Source organism: Neovison vison, chromosome 2, assembly GCF_020171115.1.
Source record: "Neovison vison isolate M4711 chromosome 2, ASM_NN_V1, whole genome shotgun sequence".
Lineage (NCBI taxonomy): Eukaryota > Metazoa > Chordata > Mammalia > Carnivora > Mustelidae > Neogale > Neogale vison.
The window spans coordinates 36,311,745-36,328,421 of NC_058092.1; the positions used below are offsets into that span (position 1 = coordinate 36,311,745).

The 16,677-nt window shown below is 44.9% G+C and overlaps 1 protein-coding gene across 7 annotated transcripts in view; it reads left to right on the forward strand.

Annotated features, from left to right (window-relative positions):
• MAST2 (microtubule associated serine/threonine kinase 2) overlaps positions 1–16,677 on the forward strand; it is a 199,311-nt gene that overhangs the window by 164,666 nt on the left and 17,968 nt on the right. For 5 of the 7 annotated variants that reach the window (XM_044238133.1, XM_044238127.1, XM_044238128.1 and 2 more), the window contains 6 exons: positions 781–856; positions 2,007–2,027; positions 3,833–3,911; positions 6,118–6,272; positions 8,135–8,210; positions 15,561–15,770. In XM_044238133.1, coding sequence (XP_044094068.1) covers positions 781–856; positions 2,007–2,027; positions 3,833–3,911; positions 6,118–6,272; positions 8,135–8,210; positions 15,561–15,770 — 617 coding nt within the window. The remainder of the gene's footprint in view (positions 1–780; positions 857–2,006; positions 2,028–3,832; positions 3,912–6,117; positions 6,273–8,134; positions 8,211–15,560; positions 15,771–16,677) is intronic. The other 2 variants (XM_044238129.1, XM_044238130.1) reach the window with 1 other exon arrangement.

A 16,677-nucleotide genomic window follows, 5' to 3' on the forward strand; every position in this document is an offset into this window, starting at 1 on the left:
CTTTGGGTAGAGACACATTGACAGCTTCTGCCTGCTAGGAGCTTTTGAATACTAACCCCCAGCAGGAAGCTAGGCCAGAGAAGTATGGCAGTCTTAGGTTCAAGAACTATTGTGACTAGTGCAAAGGTAAGCAATGTTTTATTTGAACCTTCTGTACTGTACGTTAGCAAGTTACAGGGAACATGTGAAAACTAATAAGGGAATGGAGGTAATTCCTATACCATGAGGAGGTTGGGCATGTTTGCAGACTTGGGAGACTTGTGTTTGGTCTCTTTTAAGGAATGCTGCTATCCTAAATCCCCACCGGAGAACTTGAGTTTCTCTTAAGCATGCATATTTCTGGGTTAGCCTTGGATGCAGTGTGCAGAGATATATGTCCAAAAGACTTTTAGATCAGGAAGGAGTCCTGTTGCCTTTCAAGAAATGTTTAAGCATCTGCACCAGATGAATTCTTCAAGCCTTTGGAAAGTTGGGTTAACTTGACTAGGCAGATTGGAGCCTGAGGAGTTTCTAGGAAGGCAGGAAATTGACAAGTTGCTGCTGTAACTAGAATGGATGTCTGAGAGACATAGATGGTTACAGGCAACTTGGGAACAAGGGAAAAACCTATGGGCTACCAAACTTCGACAAAGAGAATTGTTGAACTCACAATGGGCCTGAAAACATAACCACCTGAGTGCTAATTGCCAGTGCTCGGGGAGAATACTTCCCTAAAGGTCGCCACAGTCCTCCTCAGAAACAGACTTTACAGAGGGTTTCTTTTCCTTTCCCCACCCACAGGTAACAGTCCTTTGGATAGCCCCCGGAATTTCTCTCCAAATGCACCTGCTCACTTTTCCTTTGTTCCTGCCCGTAGGTAAGTTGATAGAAAACCCTGTGACTAATGTGTGTGTGGCATTTGCATGAATGTCAGTTAAATGTTAGATTCCTCCTTTAAGGCACTGCCTTGGGCTGTTAGCCATCAACATTCCTTTCCTGCTTTCCTCATCTTGTTCAAATTTTGCTTTCCAGATGCCCTAGGTATTTGCCTTTAGATGCTTGAATGGGCAAGTACTTTATAATCCTAAGCACAAGTCCCTGGTTTCCTGAGATATCCTAGCATGATCAGTGAGAAAATGGCCTCTCATCCCAGGGAGACCCAAGGTTTTACTCTTAGTCCCCAACCAGAATAAAAGTACCTTTAATAGAGATTCCTTAGTATTTGAAAGCTGTGTCTCCTGGTGTATAACAAGCCCTTAATCATTGCATTTTGGTTGAATGAGTGATGGGGAAGAATAATGAATAGGCAAGCGCTTGTAGTTGTAAACTGTGATAAGCACCATGAAGTGAAAGAACACGTGCTGCTGCATGAGAGTGTAGGAAGGGAATGGCACTGGAGGATCTCTACAAGGCTGTCATGTAAGGCCTCCCTGAAGGGGATTGACTTTTAAGCTAAGAGCTGAAGGATAAGAGTGAGCCTGCCATGTTGAAAGGGAGGACACAAGTGTAGGCCATTGTAGGCAGACGGAATAGCATGTTCCATTTGTGCCCTTGTGTCTGCCTCATTATCAGGGCTTTAGGAATAAGATCAGCTAGAGGGTTTCAGGGCCCGGTATTATGATCCAAACAGGCCTGTGCTGTGTTGTATGAAGTTTGAGTCATGTGTGTGGAACATGAACTCTGGGCTGTCCTCTTAACAGGACATAGTAGGAAAAGCAGCTAGGTATTGGTAGGGGTGGGGAAGAGGCCTTCAGCCCCGCCAGAGTACTCAGGAATTGTGTTTGCTAGGTTACTGAGGTCAGGTTTGAACCTTACAGGATCACATGTGTTTGGAATATCACACAAAACAAAACATTTAAGGAGTTGCTAAGGATAGATCCATCAGTCCTGCATTTCACCTCAAACATACACACATTCCTAAGCAGAAAGTTTGCCCCTGCCAAGCATGACCAAATGCCAGGGGTCAAACAGATCAGTCTGTCTGATTCCATTTGATTCTCACTATAATGTATGTCTTTTCACTACAGCCATGGCCACAGAGCAGACAGGTAATAGTGGACATGATGGGGAGAGGGGCTGGGAAACTGCTATGCATGGCCAGATAATATGGTTTGTGATGTTGTGCTTGGTGAGAACTGGTTGTGCCAAGTCTTCTCTGACTGTGGGTACAAACATTTGGCCTTTCATATCTAACGAAGAAGACCTAAGGGAACCACTGCTGGAACCAAGGCTCAGAGCTCATATACTTAGAGGCAGGAGATGCTGATTGTTCCAAGTTTCTGAGCCTGGGGACAAGTCCCCCTCATTCCCACAAATTTCTTCAGTCACCCAGTGAGATGACCAGGCAGAGGAAACGGAGGCATCCCGTAGAGGCATTTCTTTCTGACTGCAGTAGCCCTTGCTCTTCAGATTACAGAAAAATGGCTGCCCTGCAGCTGATTTCCATTTCTTTTTAAAGAAGGAAAGATGACTTGTGAAAAGGTCTATGTGACAAGGGTTTGGGAAATTCCTCCCAGAGTTAGGCTAGTGCTGTCTTTGCCAAGCTCTGTTTTCCTGGAATTGACTTGCTTTCTCGTATAGAGCTCCCAGGACCCAACAAAAGAGGTCAGAGAGAACATCATGTTTGAACAGCCTCCTGGACATTTCTTTGCCTCAGAGACTAGGTTCCAGCAGAGCTAGCTGCCTGGGTGGCATGAAGTTTGAATCAGGTGCATGTAGCATGGAACCCTGGGCTGTCCCCTTGCAGATTCTAGTAGGAAAAGCTGCTCGATATTGGTGGGTGGGTGTGGGGAGGAGTGTTTCGAAAGGGGAAGCCCTGGCAAGATGGAGTCCTCTTTTTTCTCCTTCCTCTCCCTGCCTCTCTCCACCTCCCTTAACTGTGAAGCCTGGACTAAATCCCTGGGTCATGTGTTTTCTCTGAAGATTGAGGGTATTTAAATCCTAAAGGTCCTCCATTGCTAATGTTCTAAAGTTCTGTGGTAGCAGTAAGGAAGTTTTCCCCAGCTTCAACTAGAGCAGGCTATGCCCCCGAGCTTCACAAGAAAAAACACTTGTGTGACAGCACATCCTATAGTCCAGGAAAGAATGACTTGTCCATGTAATAAAAGCTTCACATGAGGTACCTGCTTGATCTTTCTCCTCCACAACAAAGCAAATGGCTCGTCCTCTGATAAGAACTTCAGGGTGAGTCCTCGCAAGAGCAGCAGGAAACCTAGCTCAAAAATCTTAGATACTGCCGCTGGCTCTTTCTTCATGAGGTTACTGCCACTCTTCACAAACTTTCTCAAAGATTGGTTTTCTGCTTTCTGGTGGATCTTAAGTAACCTGGGACTCTTTGCCAATGATTGATTCATACCAGACCCAGATGGTGGGCCACGTCTTCCTCGTCAGTGCAGTGACCAGGGAAAGACAAAGACAAAGGGCCTTCAAAAAAAGGAATAGCTGCATTTCAGTGGCTGTTCTGTCCCTGTGGTGGTGCCTATAGCTGGAATCCTCTGCCGTGGCTTCTCTAAAAGTGAACATGGTGCATAAATAAATAAATAAATGTGACTGCATTGAGATTATGAAGATTTTTATTTCAGAACCACAGTATTGCATAACAGATGTTCTTTTTCAAAGTCACAGACTCCTTTAGTTAGATATGTTTGTCTTTGCAGTGGAAAACATACCACCATAGGCCTCATGGAGGAGAACGACATGAAAGCCTGTACTAGACCAAGCAGTTCTGTCTAGAGACAAGGAAGAGTCTATCCATGAACCAACTGCCTAAAACAGTGCTGATGGAAAGATAGGCAGGTCCAGGGCTCAGGGTGGGGTCCTGTAGAAACTGCCTAATATTCTTAATCTTACATAGGACTGATGGACGGCGCTGGTCTTTGGCCTCTTTGCCTTCTTCAGGCTATGGAACCAACACTCCTAGCTCTACTGTCTCAGTAAGTAGTCGGATCGTACCCCGAGGAACTACCTCCTGACAGATTACCTCTGCCTATCCCTACAGGGTTGCAAAATGGTTCTCAGTTTTTCTTCCAAAGTCAGTTTAAACTCAGAGAGATTGTTTGGAGATGAGGCTGAGTGGGGCAGTGGTGGCCCTTAACTGCCATAGCCAGATATAAATGTTAAACACCTTTGGGAAGGACTAACCAGGATGCTCTCTGGGCATAATTTTTCCAAGTGGAGTCAGAGGGGGGCTTGAGGATGGACTTTTGCTTTGCCAGACGTGGAGGACCCTAAGCATGGTTCCCCTGCTTCCCTCAGCTTGCTTCTAGAACTGCGACCAAGAGCAGATAACCCCTCCCATGTCCTGAAGGCCTGGTGGACCCTCTTTCTCGTCTTTCACCTTTTCCTTTCAAAAAAGAAGGGAAGGATGATTGTTATTTGGTATTCAGGTTTGATGTGTATCAGCAAAAAAGCTGGGCCTATCTCTAAAACTTCTCATTATGTTTTTTTAGAGGAGGTTTTAACCTAAACCACAACAGATGTCCTAATTGCTGCTATGCACAATTGACCATAATCTGAGTCTTCCTCCTTGAGCAAGTTTTAATTGAAGCCAGGATGACAAGGTTGGCAAAGTCATTCTGTAAAGAGCCAGATAGTAAGTACTGTAGGCTTTGCAGGCTGACTTGGGCAGCAGGCTGGGTGGCCTGTTCCCTGTGTCCTCCACCATTCTTCAGGTCTTCCCAGGGCAGCTTGTTGACAGCAGATAGAAGAAGTATCATTTCCTCTCTTGACTTAGATATAAGTCTAATTGGATTAATATATAAATGGATTAATATATAAGTATAATTGGATTAATTATAAATTAATCCAAAGATCTCATTGGTCTTTTAGCAGCAGTTAGGCTTCATATCTAACTTTCCCTATAATCCTTTACCCAGACAGGTGACCTTTTTAGACCTAAGGCAAGATATATATATATATGTATATATATATCAATCATATACCTGTTCAGGAAATTTTAATAGACTGAACTCATAGCAGCTGCTTATTTTATTTTGATACTTTAAAATACCAATTTTACTTCCTGTCCGTGGCAATTGAGTAAAGATACTTTTTACAGCTTCTGTGCACATCATTTCCCAAAATGTGGCCAAGACAGAGCCCTGTGGAGACCTACACTGAACTGTTCACAGCCTCACGTGTTATAATATTCCATGACAGAAACCTGTGCTGTTTGCACCCCCTCCCCCAAATTTTGATTTCTCACTTGGTATTGAGACTTACTTGTGGCAAGAGAGCTTTCTTTGTGTGGTGCTGCAGCTTTGACTCTGAATGGCTTTGAATATTTAAGCCCCAGATTCTTCATCAATTGATGAACAGAAGCTGAGCTAGTGAGGTTAGAGTTGCCTGCTCTCTTAGTCTTGTCAGGAAGGGGGCCCTTTGCTGATTCTGGTGCTGTACCGGGCTGTCCCTGTGGCTGCTGCGTCTGTGGGATACTTGCAGGAGCATGACTCATTCCCTCACGTGGTCTCTTTGCTTGGCAGTGGGCTCATTGTCTGCAATCTCAGTCATTGGGCCATGTTTGGAATTCTTCATCATTTTCAGGTCAGGTCTAACCTTTGGCTTCCAGATCTAAAAGTAATTTTCTTCCCTGCCAGATTTTCTTGCCTACTTGTGTCCTTAGAGTCTGGTCACAGCCTGCCTTGCCTCAGCCATGCCAGTTGTCCTTTGGGTAACAGCCAAAAGGAAACATTACTGAGTTCTCCCAATATTGTGGAAGGGAAAACTTACAGGGATTCATTTGTAGGCTGGGTGTACCTGGGACAGTTCCCAAGCCAGGAAGCATGATTTATTAATCACTTGCCATTCCAACTAGCCAATAGCTTCACTGAGGGCAGAGCATCTATGCAGAAGAATCAGCCTTTTGCCTCCCAAAGAGGTTCCCTAGGTAGTTATGGAGCTCCCACACCTTGTGAATGCCTGGGTCCAACTGCCTGCCAGACTCATGAAGGCTCCTAGTATCTTGGCTTCCTCAGGACTGAAGGCTCAGAAGGAGTAGAGAGGGGAATCATGCACAATGGAGGCTCAAAGGACAAGGGCTGCTTTGGGTTCCCTGTGGGTTTACATTGACTAGCAAGTCCTCTCTGTGCCTGGACTGCCCTTAGACATGTCTGTAATGCTGCTTGTTGTTTTTCTCTCTAGTCATCATGTTCCTCACAGGAGAAACTCCACCAGTTGCCCTTCCAGCCCACAGCTGATGAGTTGCACTTTTTGACGAAGCATTTCAGCACAGAGAGTGTTCCAGATGAGGAGGGACGGCAGTCCCCAGCCATGCGGCCCCGCTCTCGCAGCCTCAGGTGAGGGCTACTCTCTGCCCACTGCCCTAGGGCCTGTGGAGCCCAACTTATGTGCACAGCAAAGGAATAGGCAAACATTTATAAAGGACAAGAGAGTAAAGAATTTAGGCTTTGGACGCCACACAGTCTCTGGGGCAACTACTTAACTGCTGTTGTAGCGTGAAAGCATCCACAGCCTTTCGGTAAACTTTATTAACGAAGACAGGCAGCAGGCCAGGTTTGGTCTGTGGGCCGTAGTTTGCCAACCCGGGGCTCCGCTCAAATGAGCCAAGGCCAGTGGTGCTCAGGTTGCCTGATGACGCTGCCAAGAGATCCCTCTCTTTTCTCCTAGAATGTAGTTAGCAGTGGAAAGATACTTAAGCTCCATGTAGTAAAAGGAGAGTGATAGTATCATCCATTCTGATAGTACCTGGCTGTGGCACCCACAGGCCCAGGACACAGGAACTAAGCAGCAAAGAAAGGGGCTGAAGTTCACCCTTGTGGCTGACCTGGGGAAGAAGCCTGCCTCAGAAGCAGAATGAAATGCCCATCGGAATCTCACTCATTTCCCTGAATCACCTGGGCTCATCAAACCAAACAAAGCTTAGCAGTTGATTTATCTGTGAATTCCTTCTATTGATTAGCTCTTTTCTTTGACATTAGCTGGTAAAATAATACCAAAATTCCAGGTTAAGGAAGAGGGTGAAAATTAAAATGGGCATGGCTTTAATGACTGAGTTCAGCTTTCCAGAATCCCTGGAAAATAATTAATTGGCTAATATGTTCACAGTGGGAGCCCAAAGGAGCAGGGTCTTCCACAAAGAATCCCCTCAGGTTATGTTGCTACTGAGTATCAGGGAGTTAGCTGAGCCAGACCACAAAGACTGGTTCAAGTTCAGAGACTGATGAAGATGATCATGGGGACTGCTGTGCAAAGGATCAAAAACACAAATGCGTTTTTGTGTAGTGTGGATCCCAGGCTTTTCTTTGTCTCACTCAGAGGAACACCTGAATCTTGGTGCTTTCTGCAATCCACAGGGTAAACAGTTCATTTTTAGCCCATTTGAGACCGAGAGGGATATAGTATATCAGGGAAATCCCTGCTATATTACTCTTAAAATACTTGGTAATGTGTATGGATACAGCAAGCAGACCATGGCCCACTCCAAGGAGGAAAAGCAGAGAACAATTCTGAACTTTGCTCAGCCCGGGTCATGTGTCAGGGGCACCAAACTGGTGGCAGGACTCAAATATCCATTCATTTGTATGGCTCAAACTTTGAAATCCTTTAAGAAGATATAACTGCACATGGGCCAAAGAGGAAAATTTAGATGACCCAGGCTAATAACTCACTGCATGCTGGATTGGCCTCATTTATCTCCCAGATCAGAGCCCAAGTTGGTCTCATTGGCTGCAGCTTGTTTGTTTGGAAAGGATACATATATACACAGTCTTCCTTTGGCTTTTCTGGTGGTGGTTTGATTTGATTCGATTCCTAGAACATGCTGGGATATACTCAAAACACCACTGGCCAAAGCAAAGACCCAGAAAGTCCTGTTCTGCGGGAGGTTATCCTAGGAAAGCCACAAGTAGACTCAGGAGTGTTTTCCTCCTTTCTAGGCCTTTTCAGGCCCTGGCAGAGGTCTTTGTGGAAAGCCAGGCTTCTTATAGGAAGGTAGCCTATTTCCAGATGGCACTATTTGAGCTAAACAAGGTGTGCTGAGAGCTTCAGGAAAAAAAGAAGGCTCTAGAACCCAGCACTCTTAAGGTGGGAATGTGTGGGTGCTGCAGACAGTGGGAGGGCAGGGACTCTGGGAATGGTCATCTTTCTTCTTGAGAGTTCCATGGCTCTAAAATAACACAATTGTTTCTTTCTTATTTAGTCCTGGACGGTCCCCAGTTTCCTTTGACAGTGAAATTATAATGATGAATCATGTATACAAAGAAAGATTCCCCAAGGTAAGGATCCTGAAGATGGCTGCCCTGCGGGAAGACTGGGGCTAAGGGGTGGAGCGCTCTCACCAGAGGCAATAAGAAGAACCGAAAGGCACTCAGGAGGAGGAGGAGGCTACAAGCACAAGGCTGCTGGCCTGTTGGAGTAGAGGCAGGCAGCAGAGGACTGTGAGTTTGGGGCTCGTATTTGCAGGGCCTCTATTTCTCCACTCCCTGGAGAGGTGTCTAGAGGGAGATGTTAGAAAGCTGTTCCCCCATATGTTATGGGGAAGGAAAGGACTGGGACCTTGTTTCTAACCACGCGCATCAGGGCCACAAGTCAGGGTCCCTGCAGATCGGGATTGGCTGTCAGAAAGCATGTTCGTTCTGTGCAGATTTCTTTAGCAGTGCCTTGTCTCCAGGCCTGGAGTGTGCACGGACTGGTGTGCTGGACTGGCAGGAGGTTGGCTGGAGGGAAGAGAAGGGTGGGAGACAGTTTTCAAGCAGGAAACTGCTGAGAAAGGAAGGCAGATTACTCTCCTGAGAGAGTTGAGAACTAGTCTTTGTGGCTGTGCGGTTTGGCTAGAAACCGTTGTGTATGTGGAACCCAGGGGCTTGTTTTCCATTTGCAATTCTTTTTGGACATGGCGTATCTATGCGCTCTGACCTCACCTCCTCATGACAGGCCCTGTTCCTGGAGAACATAACCAGCTCTGTCAGAACCAGGGCACTGACACAGCCTCCCTGTTCAGGACAACAAGGAGCATGGAACCCTCAAGCCTCTTGTCCAGACTTCCATGGGTCTACCTATTCCTCTGAGTGTAGGGGCTACAATGTGTGGTGGTTCCCTGCTCTTTTGAGAGTGTCCTTTTTCTAGACTCCGGTATAATCTCCTGGACACACATGGATGGCTTAGGGAAACGATGTGAAGCCCTGTGCTTTCCCTCTTGACATACACAGTGAAGGTTAGCAGTAAGGAAGGACATACACCCTCGAACCAGACTGAATGGGTTAAAATCTGCTTCTACCATTTACTAGCTATAGGACCCTGGACAGGTTTTTTTTGTTTTTTTTTTGTTGTTGTTTTGTTTTTTAAGATTTTATTTGAGAGAGAGAGAGAGCAGATAGTGACAGAGATAACGAGAGAGAGCATAAACGGGGAGGAGATGGAGGAGCAGGCTCCCTCTGAGCAAGGAGCCCAATACAGGGCTTGATCCCAGAACTCTGGGATCATGACCTGAACTAAGGGCAGACTCTTAACTGACTGAGCCACCCAGGAGCCCCTACCCTGGACAGCTGGTTTAACTTCTCTGAGCTTCATTTGCCTCATTTGTAGTTTGGGATAATCAGAGCATTTATCTCATAGAGAGTTTATGAAGATTAATGAGCATTAAACAATTCTAACTGGGCCCAGAACATAGAAGCACTCAGTAAGTGTGAGCTGTTATTTCTCTGCTGCCCTGGGCCCTATGGTCTATGTCTTCTAGGCTTGAAGCAGGCTTTAGAGAATAAGAGTGAGGAAGAGGGGCACAATAGTCAGCTAAGGAATCATGTTGTTATGCTTGATCCTTTATAATGAAGTTTAGGAGTTGGGGGTGGGTTAAAATGGACCTTAAATTTGGTTGCATGAATACAGCTAGATAGTTTCAAATCATTCTGAGTACCTAAGAAATCAGTCAAAGATCAGAGACAAGAAATGCTTAACTCTGCAAGTAGAAAAGTGACCACTTTTGGGGAGGTAGGAGATGCGGAGACTTGAATCCAGGGTGATATGTCAGGATACGGTGGAGGGAAGGGAGCCTGCTTAAGGAAGCTACCGCAAAGTATTATAAGCAGCAGAATGCAAAATTGGACTTTTCAGAAGTCTGTTACAGTGGGGTACATCCCTTGTTTAAAGGTGCTCAGGTGGCAAAATGGGGTGGAATCCCAGGGTCCATAGCTTAGTGTCAGGATCCCTGGGGTCACAAGAAGAGAGGGGGTGTATGAGTGTGGCAGAGTTCCCAGGCACAAGAGTGGTGAAAACGGTTAGAAACAGTAAGTCTAGGTGCCGGCTTTCTGCTCTTTGTTGCCATAAACTGTGAACTGCTGTGCAATCATGGGACCACTTTCCGGGCAGGGGACAATCCAGCAAAAGGGAGAAAGAAGGGGAGGACCCCCGCCCTCCCCTGCGAGAAAGAACACTGGTCCATGCTACAGGTGTCCATAAAATCTGGAGTTTTGAGGGGTCCCTGGGTGGCTCAGTCAGTTAAGCGTCTGCCTTCGGTTCAGGTCAGGATCTCAGGGTCTGGGATCGAGCTCTGCATAGGGCTCCCAGCTCAGTGGGGAGTTTTCTCTTTCTCCCTTCGTGTGCTCATGTTCTCTTTCAAATAAGTAAATAAATCTTTTTTAAAAAATTGAGTTTTGAAACTCACCCATGTGCTTGAGATGAAAACACTCAGGCACAGGCCAGGTGAGCACAGAATTCTGAGGAAAACCTGGGAGACAAGAGTGATTGAATGCTTTTCTGTGAGGGCTCACCAAAGAGTTGGTGAAGGGGGCATAAACTTTGAGCTCTGGGGCTAGAGATCAGCCTCCATTTTCATCCCTCCCGTTGGTGCTGAAAACCTTCAGGGAGCAAAACAGCAGCACATAGTAGAATCCCGAGCCGCTTACACCAAGCCTTGACTCCCTTTGCACTGAAGGCAAATTTCCACTAGGGCAAGTACATCTGAGAATTAGTGTCCCCTCTCCCAAAAGAGCAGCTTCAACAACTGGCTCACATCAAGTTTACTGATCATAGATGGCTGCAGACCTTCAGCTTTATATATATAGTATTTGTTGTTTTGATTTTTTTAATACTTTAGTCTTTCAGTATTTTTTTTCAGTTATTTTATTTTTTCAATTCTTTTTAAATTAAAAATTTTTAATATGTACATTATATTTATTTTGTGTTGCATTGTATTTTATTTTGTATATATATAAATATATGTATTTTATTTTGTGTTTACATATATAAGTTTTTCCTTCTTTCCTGTCTGGGATCTACTTTCTTAAAATAAGCGGACCAAAACACACCCAGGATCTAGTTTTTTGTTTTGTTTTGTTTCTTGTTTGGGTTTTTCTTTTCTTGTTTTGCTTTCTGTTTTGTTTTGTTTTCTGTTGTCATCGTTATTTTTTTTTTCTATTCTAAATCTGAGATAGTTGTCCATCAAAATCCTAGAAGGGAACCTAGGTGGCAACCTCTTTGACCTCAGCCACAGCAAAGTCTTGCTAGACATGTCTCCAAAGGCAAGAGAAACAAAGGGAAAAATGAATTATTGGGACTTCATCAAGATAAAAAGCTCTTGCATAGCAAGAGAAACAGTCAACAGAACTAAAAGGCAACCTATGTAATGGGAGAAAATATTTGCAAATGCTGCATCAGATAAAGGTCTAGTATCCAAAATCTATAAAGAACTTCTCAAACTCAACACCCAAAGAACCGAAAAAATCCGGTTAAGAAATAGGCAAAGGATATGAACAGACATTTCTGCGAAGAAGACATACAAATAGCCAAAAGATACATTTAAAAAACTTTTCCACATCACTCACTTGACATCAGAGAAATACAAATCAGAATCACAATGAGATACTACCTCACACCAATCAGAATGGCTAAAATTAACAAGTCAGGAAACAACAGATGTTGGCAAGGATGCAGAAAAAGGGGAACCCTCTTGTGTTGTTGGTAGGAATGCAAACTGGTGCAGCCACTCTGGAAAACAGTAGGAAGGTTCCTCAAAAAGTTATAAATAGATCTACCCTACTACCCAGTGATTACACTACTGGGTATTTATCCAGAGGATACAAATGTAGTGACTTGAAGGGACACATGACACGCCAGTGTTTATAGCAGCAATGTCCATAATAACCAAACTATGGAAAGAGCCCAGATGTCCGATGACAGTTGAATATATAAAGAAGATGTCGTATTTATATCCTATGGAATATTACTCAGCCATGAAAGAGAATGAAATCTTGCCACCTGCAATGATGTGGATGAAACTAAAGTGTATTATGTTAAGTGAAATAAGTCAGAGGAAGACAAATGCCATATGATTTTACTCATGTGAAATTTAAGAAACAAAACAGATGAACAGAGGGGAAGGGAAGGAAAAATCAGATGAAAATAGAGAGGGAGGCAAACCAAAAGAGATGCTGAACTATTAGAAACAAAAGGAGGGTTGCTGGAAAGGAGGTGGGGGGGCGGAATTGGGCAATGAGGAGGGCATGTGATGTAACGAGCACCACGTATTACGTGCAACGGATAAATCACTAAATTCTCTTAAAAAGGGGGGGGCACCTGGGTGGCTCAGTCGTTAGGCGTCTGCCTTCGGCTCAGGTCATGATCCTGGGGTCCTAGGATCGAGCCCCACATTGGGTTTCCTGCTCGGCGGGAAGCCTGCTTCTCCCTCTCCCACTCCTCCTGCTGTGTTCCCTCTCTTAAAAAAAAAAAAAATCACTAAATTCTGCCCCTGAAACTAATAATAGACTATAGGTTAAATAAATTGAATTTAAATGAATTTTTTTTTAAGTTTAGGAGTATGTAGTGTTTAAAATGCACCTCACATGTTTCGTCCCTCTCCTCATATGTGTTACATATAGTATTGTCATTCTAGCATTGCATGTGCTTTGTATGGATGTCTCCGTCAATGTTAAGATGCACCCTTAGAGAAGATGTATTAAGATTCCTTTTCTTCCATCCTTCTTCCCTCCCCCTGTCTTTCTCTCTTCACACACCATATACCTGTGTGCACATATACTTAGATGGGTGTTTATATTTGTGGCTCTAGATGGTTTCATATAAGCACTTTCACTACATAACTAATTGGCTGCTAGGCAATTCTGCTGTAAAACCTAAGGTCCCCCAAAATAAATGAAGGACGTTCATTAGAAAGGCATAATGAAACAAAAAACAAATAACAAAATTAAAAGGCTATTGCAAAATACAAAATATTTTAATACATTCAAAATGTATAGTGTAGATTCATGGCAATACAGCACAAATGACTGAGTTTAGTTTGATTCTACCTCTGCACCTGTCTTCAAAGTCTTTTGGTTATAATATTAGACATTTTGGGTTTGCTTGTGATTCATCTTCTTGCTTGGCTTTGCACTTTCTTTTTTCACCAAAATTTCATCCTTAATTAAGAGAAGTATTAGTTTCTACATACAAGGATACGTATTTTTTTTTAAAGATTGATTGATTTGGGGGCACCTGGGTGGCTCATTGGGTTAAAGCCTCTGCCTTTGGCTCAGGTCATGATCCAGTGTCCTGGGCTCCCACCCCATATCGGGCTCTCTGCTCAGCAGGGAGCCTGCTTCCTCGTCTCTCTCTGCCTGCCTCTCTGCTGACTTGTGCTCTCTGTCAAATAAATAAATAAAATCTTAAAAAAAAAAAAAAAGATTGATTGATTTGAGAAAGAGCAAGCATGAGCAGGAGGGGCAGAGGGAGAAAGAGGGAGAGAGTCCTAAGCAGACTCCAAGCCAAGTGCAGAACCCAGTGCGGGCCTGATATTACAACCTGAGCGAAAACCAAAAGCCAGACACTTAACTGACTCGGCCACACAGGCACCTCACGAGGATACGTATTTATTTATTTATTTTTTTTTTTTAAATTTATTTGATAGAGAGAGATCACAAGTAGACAGAGAGGCAGGCAGAGAGAGAGGGAAGAAGCAGGATCCCTGCCGAGCAGAGAGCCCGATGCGGGGCTTGATCCCAGGACCCTGAGATCATGACCGGAGCTGAAGGCAGAGGCTTTAACCCACTGAGCCACCCAGGCGCCCCAGGATACGTATTTATAACTAAGCCTTGTGTTGTGTTGTGAAAGCCTTCCATGCTGTTGTTTGTCCTTAGCATATTGTCACATGTCCGTTTATAGACGTTCCAGATTCTATGGGAAATGTAGGTTCAAAACTCTGAGCCACTGTATAGACTATTACGAAGGCTAGGATTTGTATGAAGAATGAGAGTACTGCATCCGTGGAGAAATGAAACCAAACTGTCAAATGAAACTGTCAACCAGTTATTGTTTTCCTTTGCAGCAGAATTGCTTTATGGCCAATTAGTTATGCTGTAAAAATGTGGCAAAAATGCTTATGGTGAAAATATCTCACACACACACCCCTGAACATACACTGGAAATCAGAAATTGCCCCCTAGTGGCAAAGGAAAGAAGGCCAAGTCCTAGATAGGCAGCCAGAAACTTGTTAACTGGTATAATTTATCATTTGGCATGACTATGCAGTTAGGTCCCCAAGAAGCTTCTGAGCCAGACACCTCTTCTGCCCTGCTGAGGGTCCAGGTCCATGAAGAGGCAGGTTCACACCTTCAGTAAACACTCTGAGCATCTGCTTAGTCCACTTGGGTCCTAAGGTCAAGTAAGAGGCTCCTGAGATAAATCAAATTCTCTCTGACGTGAAATTCCCAGTGCAGAGAAGTCTTTAGAAAGCAGCAGTGTCCATGCAATAAGATTATGCAGTTGGGAGGGCCAGTGGCAGCACAGAGGGAAGGAAATCCTAGGTGGCCTGGAGGAATCAAAGACTTCCCAGAGGAGGGGCTCCTGGGTGGCTCAGTGGGTTAAGCCTCTGCCTTGGGCTCAGGACATGATCCCAGGGTCCTGGGATTGAGCCCCACATCAGACTCTCTGCTCAGCAGGGAGCCTGCTTCCTCCTCTCTCTCTCTCTGCCTGCCAAATAAGTAAAATCCTTAAAAAAAAAAAAAAAAAAAAAAAAAAAGACTTCCTAGAGGAGAGACAGACAATGTGGGAACTGAAATTGGAAGGAATGCTAGGAGTTTGCCAGGCTGGCCTGGCAGGTGAAGGAGCCACACACAGGGAACAACATCAACAGGCCTGAGGTAGCGCATTAAAGGGGGGTGGGGGGGCGGGAGGGGGTGGAGAGCAGCAATCACTTCCAGGTCCTCAGAGCAAAAGAGCACACCCTCCAAGGAGTGGGGGAGAGAGACCAGGCCAGATGAGAGAGAGCCTGGACTAGAATGTTTTTGTTTGTTTTAAAGATTTGTTTATTTATTTTAGAGACAGAGACAGATAGTACATGAGAGAGGGGAGGGGCAAAGAGAGAGGAGAAGCAGACTCCCCACTCCCCATGTGGGGCTTGATCTAACAACCCCGAGATCACACAACCTGGGCGGAAACCAAGAGTTGGACGCTTAACCCACTGAACAGCCCCTTGGCTGTTTTGATTTCATTTAAGGGTCATCTTATCATGTGTGTAGCCGTCAGGTTCCCCAAATGCAGGATCGGGAAACCAGGATCACAGAGCTTATCCTCCGGCTGAGCTCCCGACTAAGCTGCAACTAGAAGGGAAGTGTCACTTTTCCTGCTTTTATTTGCAGGCCACCGCGCAAATGGAAGAGCGTCTTGCAGAATTCATTTCCTCCAACACTCCAGACAGTGTGCTGCCCTTAGCAGATGGAACCTTGAGCTTTATTCATCATCAGGTGATTGAGATGGCCCGAGACTGCCTGGATAAATCCCGCAATCGTCTCATTACATCACACTACTTCTATGAACTTCAAGAGAATTTAGAGAAACTTCTACAAGATGTGAGTGTCCTTGTGCTGGAACCCTGATACACCCTCTGTGAGGTAATGGATTATTTATTCCGAGCTAGGAGAAGGGCATTAATGGTGTTTCCAGTTTTCTTAGAGGGCTGGTCACCTCCTTGCTCATATGCAGGACTTACACCCAAGGGTGGTGCTGATGGACTTCGTTCCTCCTCAGTCCCTTACATCACTAAGAGAAACCTGTTTGGTATCCAAAGAACGCAGTTCTGTGGGCTTTTTATATGATCCCACTAAACTCTGCCTGAGGTTCCAACATTGGTAATATTCATAAATACTTGACTACGTTTGTAACCCAAAGCCTAAAAGTGGCCCCAGTGACTGTGGTGGGTTCTCTTCTAGTGGAAATACTGGGGTAAGCAGAGCCTTCAGACTGTTTCCACTAACCCCAGGGAAAACCAGCCAGGTCTTGCACTGTGGGTTTATCCGTTTGCTGACATTTTGTATTTACATGGTGAGAAGTTCGCTGGTAGAGATTTAGGTGTTTAGAGACCTGATCTTCCCCAATATGAAAAGACTTCTTGGGGGGCTAGAGATAAAGTAACCCAGAGATGGTCAAGACCAGAGTATACCCTGAGTTGTTTTTTTTTTTTTTTAACCAGTGATTTTAAATATTTTATTTATTTATTTGACAGAGAGAGAGAGAGAGAGATCACAAGTAGGCAGAGGCAGGCGGGGGGTGGGGAGCAGGCTCCCCGCTGAGCAGAGAGCCCGATGTGGGACTCCATCCCAGGACTCCGAGATCATGACCTGAGCCGTAGGCAGCGGCTCAACCCACTGAGCCACCCAGGCGCCCCCCCCCTTTTTTCTTAAGATTTTATTTATGTATTTGAGAGCACGTGAGTGCACATGAATGGTGGGGGAGGAGCAGAGGGAGAGGGAGGGAAAA